The sequence below is a fragment of the Fonsecaea pedrosoi genome (genome assembly GCF_000835455.1).
Source record: "Fonsecaea pedrosoi CBS 271.37 unplaced genomic scaffold supercont1.1, whole genome shotgun sequence".
Classification (NCBI taxonomy): Eukaryota; Fungi; Ascomycota; class Eurotiomycetes; order Chaetothyriales; family Herpotrichiellaceae; genus Fonsecaea; species Fonsecaea pedrosoi.
The window spans coordinates 5,169,159-5,179,936 of NW_013550615.1; the positions used below are offsets into that span (position 1 = coordinate 5,169,159).

Here is a 10,778-nt window from a genome sequence, read left to right on the forward strand (position 1 = left end):
GGGGGGGGGACGTTCGAGGATGCTTAAGGTGTCGGTGTGTTGGAAGGGGGGTTCCATATGAGGAGCCAGGACATAGGGAGGGCAAAGAGTCTCATCTTTTGTATCCGCCGGGGATTGATGCTTGCATCAGCCCAAAAACTATACTCGGAGCAACAACACGCCGTCTGTCCCCCTTCCCCTTCTCTCTTAAATCGTCTCACGGTCGGTGTGAGTTACCTCAACGAAGAATGAAAAAAGAATGACTTGTGCCTCTTTCGTGTCTTGTGCTATTGACTTTACGATGGAGCAGTGGGGTTCAACATTGGGCCTACGGTCTGACCAAGTGGTGCATGATAAAGAACAAGCTGTGATGGACATTATCAATCTCGATGGCCCCGCCTCGTGAATCGCTATGATTTACCTGTTTGAGAGGAATCACGCCCAAAGCGATCGTTTACTACGCTTCTTCTTCGCCTTTTACATACCAAATCCTCTTGGCTTTGGAAGGGCGCGAGAGATGTTCGTTCCCGTGGATCGCGCCAGGCTCCCTCCTGGCTGGCCAGCAGGGGGCGAGGTTACAATACGAGACAGGTGAAGAATGAGGCTCGAAAACCAAAAGGATGATCCTACTTGGATGCTCCAGATTGAAAAGCAAGGATGGCAACTTATAGAGAGGACCTGCTAGATCGGGTCAACGGGTTACGAGGTGGCGACCGGAGGTCTCGTTCCACTGCTCTGGCAGCAATGATCCCACCCTCGATGGCGCCGTCAATGAATCCTCTCCACCCATCGGAATAATCACCGCTGGCAAACTTGACGTTTCCCACTGGCTCTTGCAATGCTTCGAGATACTTGGACATGTAGTCTGGTTGGAAGACGCACCAGCCACCGTTGGAGAATGGGCTGCCGATGTAGTCGGCGAAGACCTACGAAATTGGAATTAGCAGACATGACTTTTCGCGAATGCTTGGGCATGCTGCGTATACAATGAGACAAGCACAAACGGATGAGGACGCCGCCGGTTGTTTCTGTCGGGGTCGTCATGATTCGGAGGCAGATAGATGCATTAAGGAGGACACTCACAAAGCGTTTGACCTTCATATCCGGGTGGAGTCCCTCGAAGTACTTGACCAGCTCCCTGGCTTTGATTCTCGGGTCACCAATGTTTGCCCCATCATGGAAGGCGACCAGATTCGTGTCCTTCCCGGAGGGTGAGTGGGACTCGCCCATCACCATTACCAACTCTTCCTCGGCGAATTTGGCACCCGCCCACGACTTCCATTGTTTTCCCTCAACCTGGACGTGAAGCTTCCTGATGGGGTTAGACTTGGCCTTCGCAATTGCTTCGGCCTTCAGTGGAGGGAGCTCCGGAAAGAAGCCGACAGTTCTCAACACGGTGAGCGGAATGGTGCAGACCACCTGACGGGCGCTGAACATGCGGCCGTCGGCGCAAGTCACGGTCGCCCTCCGCGGATCCGAGCTGTTGATGGCCTTGAGGGGATTGGAAAAGCTGTACGAGAGCTTGCCCGTCGAGCAAGCATCGTCAAAGATGCACCTTGCAAGTCCGGTTTGTCCACATTTGAGTTTGTACCTGGCCATGTGGTTCATGTACTCCTCCTGCGTGGTCCCGCACAACAGCCATCTCTGCACGATGTCAAACAGGCTGATTTGAGCAAAGTCGATACCCGCCAGGGCACCTAGGTTCGCCTTCGTGAAGGCCATCTCCTCTTCGGACAGGACGCCGTCGAGTTGGTCTAGACGGTCCTGAACCGACATTCGATCATACTTGACATAATCTGCACGATTATAGCCCGGATTGTGCGGGTAGGGAAGCCATTCCGTCGGATGTTTACCGTCGATTGCGAGAAACGTGGCGGCCGACTTCTCTTGCATGGCAGTCTGGATGTGGCAATGGATTAGCCTCTTGTCTGGCATCGAAGTTGACGATGCCGCGGCAGCCTTACTATTTCTGCCAGCGACCAGTCTTTCCGGGAACCCCCCGTGTAGGTTGATTGTGGCGCTGACCCCGGGTACATTTCCAGAGAATCCTTGATTTGGTTGTTCAGTCCATATCGTGTAACTTCAGTCCACAAATGAGGCTGGTGCCAGTGGATCCAAGTGCCGCCCATCTCATAAGCATGCCCGTCGGTGTATGATGTCCATGTGCGGCCTCCAATGCGGTCCCGGCCTTCGATAAGAAGGACTTTGCGTCCTAGAGACAAGTGACACTGTCAGTGTGGTCCTGAAAGGAGGAGAAAGGCATATACCCTGAGATGTAAGGTCTCGGGCTGTGATGAGGCCCGCATAACCTGCTCCTATGACGATGACATCGTAGGTCTCAGCCGTACGCGCATTCAGTTCATGAGGGTTTATGACTGCAGGGGTTGGCAAGCCCGCCTTTAGTCCCTCCGTTGGAGTATATTCGAAGCCTTCTGCACTAGACAACATGGCGGGGAGTAATCAATGAGGAGCACAGCTGAAGGCAAACTGTCCGCCTGTCCGCATCCTTATATCCTTGTGACGACTTGAGACAAAGCGACAAATAACCAACAGCTGATGTTGCGTACGCCGATACGTACGAGTCATCCGGCGCAGATCCAGCATGATTCAGTACACCGTGCTCAACGTGTGGCTCATTGGAGGTGAAACGTGAACTCAAGCCTACGCTAAATAAGCCTTCTGTGATCCTCTGCAGAATAGCTCGCTATGAACATCCAATTCCGGGTCTTCTCTGTTCCCCTCAATTTGCCTCTAGCTGAATCGAGTAACTGGTCGTCTAGAAACACAAGGCTCCCTGTGAAGAGAAAAGGACCTTATTACACAGGCCTCGGATGAAACCGCGAACATCATCCCAGGACCAGGACGGAGGTCGTGAAAACACCTACCTTGGCGATGACCCATTTATAGAGGAAGCATCCGGGAAATAAAAACCACCATCGATGTATTTTTGAGCTTCGGACTAACCAGGTTTGAAAATTTCCAGCCTAGACCAACTAATTGGTGTTCCCATCTCGACACAGAGAGATGTTGAGAGGTTTGGACATCCTCAGGTCTACCTAGTCACCGCCCCCCCACCCCCCCCCCTCCTTCCTTCCCGGAGAAGCAGTGATAGTTTCACGAAATTGATTCACTGTATTCATGCATGACGGATCTGCTCCCCGTGGTCCACAACCTCGGTAAGGTAGGCATCTTCCATGTATCCTGGGAGATACTTTGCAGGATCGTCCGCGACCAGGAACTTCGGATTCTTGAAATCAACCCATCCTAGACTCGGATGGCTCAACCCAAATCCGGCCAGGCGCTGAATCTCAGCATCATACCGTCTGATGTGTTCGAGTTTGTTGGCTAGGAATTGATTTTCCTCCTATGAACATTCTGATATTAGTTTTACCGCAAAAGTAAGAGGAGGCCTTTTGGCCGGTGGCCAGGCCTTACTGTGCGATTGATCCCCTTGGTCATGAAAGCACCATAAACAAGACGTTCTTCGTCAGCGGTGGTGTTGGCACTTCCCCCGTGAAAGCAACTACCAAGCATGATGAAACCATCACCCAAGTTCAGCTCGGCGTAGACGGCTTCTTCCGAACATGGCCTTCGCTCCATGCCCCACAAATGCGACCGAGGGACAAACCTCGTGGCACCATTCGCCTTGGTCGTCTTGGTTCCAGCAATGAAAAAGTCGATTGTATGGTCGCGGCCAGGCTTGTATTCTGCCGCGGTGATCTCTGGAAGAACGTTGTGATGGATCATGCAATCCCGGTGAAGAGGTTGGTCTTTCGCCCCCGGGCCGACAGAGAAACAAGTAGTCGCATCAAGAATGGGTAGTGACTTCGAGGTGAGCTCAGCATCGCCCCACCAAGATTTGTGTACATTGGTCAGGTACTCTGTGCAGATATCTTGGTACAGCTTGTTGGCGACAATGTGTTTGACAAACGTTTCCGACTTTGCGATCAGACCGTTGGCACGTCGCGTCTCCTTGGGAAAGGACCTCTCGTTGGCATAAGCCACGTCGGCGTCAAAAGACGGTCTCAGATCTCGCTCGATTTGGTCAAGCACGTCCTTTTGCAGGACATTTCGAAGAATGACTCCTCCATCTCTGGCGAGGGTCTTGAGGCAGTCTTCCAGCTTAGTCTCAGAGTACTCATACTCCACGACCTTGATCTCCGGCGCGGGCTTAGCAATCATAGTGAGAGGAGCTAGTGAAACGAAGCTGGTGAGGAGGTGATGCCAAAGAGTGTTGGGGAATTGAGAAGCGGTCAGTTTTCTCAGATGGTCGACTTAAAAAACTTCCCAGACTAAGGAATCATGTAGGGTTTGATGGTTATTCGGAGGCTGTCAAGGAGCATCGGGGATCTCCTGCTCTCCTGAGTTCTCGTTCGGGACAAGGTATTGAAGAAATACATGATAGGGATGTATGTGGATTGATAAGACACCAAATCTCCACCCAGCATCTGCCTCAAAGGAACGTCCACATGTAGTTCTGGCATGGCTGCACCTTTTCGCTCGCCGTCGCTGTCGTTTTCCTCTTCTGAAGAGGCAGGCTTCCATGGCTACATTTCGCATTGTCACTAGCCTCGGCGCTTGTGAATCGTGTCGCTGATTTAGGAACTAGTCTATCAGTAGGACGGGTCTGCAATCCGCTGATCCTCCAAATCTTGCTAATGACACCGAGCCAATAGCGAACGTGCAGGCAGGCAGGCAAGTCAAAAGACGTGAGACAAACCAGTTAAGAATACTTGAGTTTGATTGGCAGAACGATAACACGCTCTTCGTTGCCGAACTATTCCAAATTACTTGACCATCAAGCTAGTTGGGTGCTAGTTGCCCTTTACCCATTGTGCAGAGGTTGGGCATGGCTATATAACACTTGATGGAAGCTATAACGGTATAATATCACACCCGCCCGGGCCGTTTACCAAGTCTTGCCAATGGAGGTCGGAACCTGGGGCGGACAATTCCCGTCGGTGCCATAAGTTCTTGACGAGATCAGCCATGGCGCCGAGATTTGCAAAGCCGGCTTTCTGCTTGCGCTTGAACCACTCTAGCATTTTCCTTTGCTGCGTAGCTTTGTGGCATTCGGCGGCCACAACCAGAGTCGGCCAGGCCACAACGATGCCCAGTGTATCCTGCTCTAAAGCCAGAATATGCTCGATATGTCCCAAAGCCTTGTCAACAAGATCCTGCAAGTCGTTGGTTGGCACGTGCCGGAAGACGCGACGGAAATAGATGAGAATTGCAACGTAGAAGAAGCTGGCTGTGTGCTGTAGCCGTTGCCGCCCTGCCGCGTCCAAATCTCCCGTGGGAAGGTCGGAAGGAATATGAAGATATAGCTGCAATTCGAGAGTGTCAAGTTCGTTGGTGCTCAGATTGGTTTTGGTCGAAGACATTGCATTCAATGCAACCAGAATTTTAAGCAAGCCCCTGGTGATTCCGTAATTGAGCTCGAGAAAATGGTCGTCGGCGGGAAGCTCGTCGAGAAACGAGACCATTGTGTCGGGAACTGGCAGATTGCACATTCCCGCTAGAAAGAGGTAAGACTGGACTATCTTGGTAGTGATGGCTTGGTCTTTGAAATCACAATTGACCAGTGAGTGGTACTTCAGTCCACCCGCAAGGTGACTTCTCCATTGCTTCGTTCCCCCGGAGACCGCGTCCTTGATGGCATGGCAAATGATGGCGTATGCGAGAGCGGCATCGCCAGTTCCGCTAATACTGGCGAGACAATGCTGCGTGTGACGCAATGCAAGATGATTATGCTGTAAAGAGAGAGACATGTAGTGATTGTCTTGGTGTCGCAGTTGATACAAATTCTGGGCCGACAATGAGCAGAGGGCATGAAATAGGGCTATCGATCCGTTCGATTCCCGAGAATTGCAATTGATTCCAACAAGAGCCATGGGCATCCACAGAGTGCGACACGGGTTGTCGATTCGGTCAACGGCGACCATGTTTCCGCCCAGGTACATCACCCAATGGTGCACCAGCTCGCGCTGACTGGCCGGAATTTGAAGAAAGTCGATGTGTCTATGAATCGGGGGATCCGCGGATCTATCTTGCCGTTGTTGGATCTTTTGCCATTGTCGTGACGAGGAGAAATTTCTGCCAAGGAGTGCCAGGAGGCCATCTTGCTCATCCAGCCAGTCAGCCACGTCAGGGGCGTCAGCGGAAATGGTGACAGCAAGGTGGTGAGATAAGGGCTCACAACTGTCAGGTCCAGCCAGATAGGAGTCATTTGACCGAGTGTTTGCGCTGCGCATCGCCTTCGGCGTGGTAGAATTGAAATTACTATCCACGGGAGCCGGCTCCGTGAGCGGCCATGGCCCGGTTGTGCAGAGTGAGAAATTGTCGAGACTGGAAAACGGGATCCTTCTACAAGGATCGGTCGACCCATCTTGCCCTGTCTGATCCGGGCTCAAGGTCGAGAAGCAACCCATCCAAGGCTGGTCCAGGGTGAGTGAGGAGCCAGGAATGTCTGCACCGCGGACTTGCTCTCCGTCGAGCTCATCCTCCAACTCATCGGGGGGGTCATCTTCCGAGACAAGAGCTCCGATGTGAAGGTCTGAAGGACCGGTAGCAGACCGGACGTCGGTGGAGGTCACAATAGGAGCTGTGGGAGCTGTGGGAAGCGCGGGAAACACAGAGAAAGGGCCCCGTGTTCGCGTGAGAACCGTGTGTGATGACTCCTCGAGATCGGATAAAAAGGATGCCACTTGCTGAGAAGTAAATCGAGTAGTACTGGCAGTACGATAAGCCGTAGGCCCGACGCATCGCTTCTTACCGGCTGGTTGAACAACTGGTGTCTCGGCGAGCATGTCCAGATCCGAAGCGACGGTCAGGTTCACCCAAGCGAAGCGGGCGGCATAGCCCTGACAATCGACACCAAACTTTGCGCATCTCTGGCAGGTAGGCCTCCTCTCATCGCACTTGACATGGCGGTCGCGGCATGTCCAGCACCCAGAGAGGGTTTTGGTGCGTGTCTTGGAGATCTTCGGCCGCCTGCGATGGTAGGAGATTGAGGCTGGAGACATTAGTGATGCACTCTGTCCATCCATCGAGATTTGAAGTCTGTGACAGCGACGGAGAATTGGTAAAAATGTGCAGAACAGGGAGGAAATCAAAGAGATATCTAAACGAGTTGGTGACAGCGAGCAACCACGATATCTCTGCAGCGCGGGCACGAATCAGGGGTGCTTAGGTGGGGCGGGTCTCCGGGCAGATGTCCGCTGGCGCCCTTTTAACTGGCGAGCCCTATCATTGAGGTCCCACTAATCACTAGTTTAGTTGCGAGATGCCCCAGCCCAATGGCGGGAGAGAATGACCAAGGTCTCGCTCGGCCCATCCATTCCACCAACTTGGTCATCGACAAAATGGAGCGAAAGGCATGTCAACTCCCAGAACGAGGGCCATGTTGCAGAGCTCATGTTCATCGCGCAGTGCAATGTAGGTATAAAGTGTTGTCCTTCGTCCTCCGACGAAAGAGTCCTCGTAGAGAATTCTCGCTAGCTCTTCTGTTCTTCCCCCTCCTTTGTCTCCCTTAACCAGTCCCGATGACATCGAAAACTATGCAGGTACCGGCAAGTATGGACAACAAGATATCGCCCGCACCCCTCGAGGTGTTCATCGAGCCCACAATCTCGGTGCAGGAAGGCACTGTCGAGCTTGCCGAACTCAAGGAAAGATTCAATGTCTGGAGTACCATTGGCATGGCATATGCATTGATCGCCACTCCTTTGGGGATTGGCAGCTACTTGGTCTTTACGCTCGGCGTAGGCGGATCTCCTTACTTCATCTACGGCTACATCTTTGTCGCCATCATGCAACTGGCGGTGTGCTCCAGCCTGGCTGAGATTTCCGCCGTCTTCCCCCATGCTTCTGGTGAGGATGAATGCTTGACCTCGAAGTTTACTTGCTCACGCAGTGGTTACCAGGTCAGATCTTCTGGGTTGCCGCGCTGGCCCCTCCTCGACTGTCGCGGGGCCTGAGCTACTGCAACGGTGCCTTCACCTTGCTGGCCTGGACATTTGCGACCACCGGTTGTTTCGTCTTTACCGGACAAATGTTCGTCGCCTTCGCCACCATCTTGAATGAACAGTATCAAATCCAGACCTATCAGGTATTTTTGCTTGCCATCGCTTCCGCTCTTCTCTCGCTGGTCTTCAACATCTGGCTTTTCAACTGGATTCCTGCCATCGCCAAATTCTTTGTCGTCTTCATCAACGCGGGCACGGTATACCTCTTCGTGGCTCTACTGGTTCGCGCACAGCCCAAGGCCACCGCCAGTGCCGTCTTCACGGAGGTTGTCAACGAAACCGGTTGGGCGTCAAAGGGACTTGTGTTTTGCCTCAACGTCCTGCCTGGAAGTGCCTCCGTGACGGTCTTCGATGCCGCCGCTCACATGGCGGAAGAGTTACCCCATCCAGAGAAACAGGTTCCACAGGTCATGATCTTCACCAGCCTCCTGTGCGCATTGGGCGGGTTCATTATGATCATCGTCTACCTCTTCTGCACCACCAATCCAGCGGCGCTCCTGGAGCCCATTGGCGGTCAGCCGATCTTTCAGCTCTTTCTCGATGCCTTCCGGTCGAAGCCACTACTGGTGATTGCGGCACTCATCTTCTGCGCCGTTTTCGTCTTCGCCTGCATCTCGTTTGTGACAACCCTCAGTCGCGTTTTATGGTCCTTTGCCAAGCACCACGGCACGCCGTTCAGCAACTTTCTTGGCCACGTCCACCCTAATTCACAGATTCCTGTCAACGCGGTCTGTGTCTGCACACTCGTGACAGGTTTGATTTGTTTATTGGACTTTGGGCCGGCTCTCATCCTGAATGCCTGCTTCGGCGCCAGCTCAATCTGTGGTGCCGTGTCGTATGGCATGCCGATTTGGTGTCTCATCTTCAAGGGCCGGGGCGATTTCCCTGAGAAGCGCCATTATTCAATGGGAAAGTTTGGGCTGCTCGTCAATCTTGTCGCCGTCCTGTGGCAAATCTTTCAAGTGATCTTTTTGGCTTTTCCTTTATATTATCCGGTGACGTCCTCGAACATGAATTATGCGAGCGCTGTCATGGGCGTTGGGGCCATCGTGTTCGCCATCAACTGGGTTCTTCATTCTAGACGACGTTACGAACAACCCAAGCCTCTATTTGTGGCAGCACTGCACGGCGATTTGACTCGAAAGGACGCTTGAGGACGTACGCGAATGGAAGCAAGTGAGTCTGAGGGGTGAGCGGTCGGGAAGACTGGGGTAGTATGCCCCTTCTGCCACTGGCGAGAATTGGAGAGAATGAGCCATAGTAACCAGGAGGTTTGGGCAATGTTGTCTGTTAGGAAACTCTCCTTTGACGCGTAGAACTGTAACAACGTACAGGCTGGCGGTGCATCCTGTAGCCACGGGGGATACTACGGGGGATGCTTCGGGGCAGGTTGGCCGAAGCCGCATGACCAATGAAAACGGGAGAATACACATGGGTAGCACAGGACCAGTGGGAGCTGGCACCAAAGGGATGAGTCACATGACCTCTGTCGTCTCTGTGAATGATTAGTCGATGTTCAGCTACGTCTGCAACTGTGAAGCCCGCGGTTGCATCCTGAGAGGCCACGCAGAATCGGCCCCTAACACGTTAGCACCAATCGGCTCCCTTTTTTCTAATTAAACCATACCTTAGCGCCCAGGGCTTGAAATAGTGTGTCGACCTCTATCCGACCCAGATATACAACTAATCCACGGACTTGGACATATCACGGCGCAACCCCACAACCTTACTATGTATATGCCTCAGCCTTGTCACAGACCAGATCTGACCAGACCAGACTGGACCCGCCCCTTGCCTATGACTACTTACAGCCTCGCCCACGCCACATGTCTCCTCGGCCTCTCCACATCTCAATATTTCACTTATGTGACCCTCACAGCATGCTCATGAAACTATCGCACCCCTCAGACAATGTCTCAGACCCTATACGGTATGTTACGGAACCCTTATATACCGCGGTGCAATGTCTCACAGAAGTCTGGAGTGCGTTAGAAATCAAACCCTCTAACGCAATCTGGGAATGTGACGAGAGGGAGGCCTTCGCCCCCTCTCTTGAAGGGTCTACATAGCTCGCCTCCAGACCCAGGAACCTTCTTAGAGGCTCCTTGTCTTCTGTCTTGTACTTATAGTGCACCAGATGGCAATATCATTGTCAGCCCAAGCCTTCTCCCACGTCTCGAAACCCTCTTGGGGCCCTCCTAACTCCCCAGAGGCCTTCGCGTGATACATCCCTGACAGGAACAGATCCACCGATATCTGACATTCAGTCCCGATCCAGTCGCAGATGACGCTTCATTCTTTGACAAACTTGAGCCTGTTGCATTGATTATATGATCCAATTGTCAACAGACAGCTTTTCCAGCGTCCTGGCTATCGGTGGACGAAGCGATGTTGGCGTACAAGGGCCGCACGAAGCATACAGTTAAGGTCAGGACAAACCAATTACTGAAGGCTACAAAGTGTGGCTTCTCCACTGTCGAGGCGGGTACATCATCGATTGGCTGTTCCACAGCAAGATTGAAGGTACATAAGAAGGTTTGCGGCACTGCAAGACACGATATATGCAACCCATCCCACTCCTACCAATCCAACTTGCGGAGACTTACTAAGTGCCTGTCCGGTTCCTATCGAAGTTGGGTGCCTGCCATTCTCACCCAAACTGGCTAGCGTTCCTGGACAATTTATTCCTCAATAGTGATGTGGCCCATGTACTTCTTTAACTTGGTGTAGGTGTTATGGGAACCACCCGCAAAAATTCAGTCGACATGCCTC

The 10,778-nt window shown here is 52.6% G+C and overlaps 4 protein-coding genes across 4 annotated transcripts; 1 reads left to right on the forward strand and 3 right to left on the reverse strand.

Moving 5' to 3' along the window:
* Positions 1-644: 644 nt before the first annotated feature.
* Z517_01892 (uncharacterized protein) lies at positions 645-2,427 on the reverse strand (the record flags this gene model as incomplete). Its single annotated transcript, XM_013434848.1, has 4 exons — positions 645-905; positions 1,063-1,878; positions 1,944-2,191; positions 2,247-2,427. The coding sequence occupies 4 exons, from the start codon at positions 2,425-2,427 to the stop codon at positions 645-647; spliced, it is 1,506 nt and encodes a 501-aa protein (XP_013290302.1).
* A 688-nt stretch (positions 2,428-3,115) lies between these two features.
* On the reverse strand, positions 3,116-4,161 carry Z517_01893 (uncharacterized protein; the record flags this gene model as incomplete). The annotated part of the gene is made up of 2 exons (XM_013434849.1): positions 3,116-3,343; positions 3,415-4,161. The coding sequence occupies 2 exons, from the start codon at positions 4,159-4,161 to the stop codon at positions 3,116-3,118; spliced, it is 975 nt and encodes a 324-aa protein (XP_013290303.1).
* Positions 4,162-4,853: 692 nt separating this feature from the next.
* On the reverse strand, positions 4,854-7,004 carry Z517_01894 (uncharacterized protein; the record flags this gene model as incomplete). The annotated part of the gene is made up of 1 exon (XM_013434850.1): positions 4,854-7,004. The coding sequence occupies one exon, from the start codon at positions 7,002-7,004 to the stop codon at positions 4,854-4,856; it is 2,151 nt and encodes a 716-aa protein (XP_013290304.1).
* A 552-nt stretch (positions 7,005-7,556) lies between these two features.
* On the forward strand, positions 7,557-9,160 carry Z517_01895 (uncharacterized protein; the record flags this gene model as incomplete). The annotated part of the gene is made up of 2 exons (XM_013434851.1): positions 7,557-7,851; positions 7,905-9,160. 2 exons carry the CDS (start codon positions 7,557-7,559, stop codon positions 9,158-9,160), a joined length of 1,551 nt encoding a protein of 516 aa, XP_013290305.1.
* Between the last annotated feature and the right edge of the window lie 1,618 nt (positions 9,161-10,778).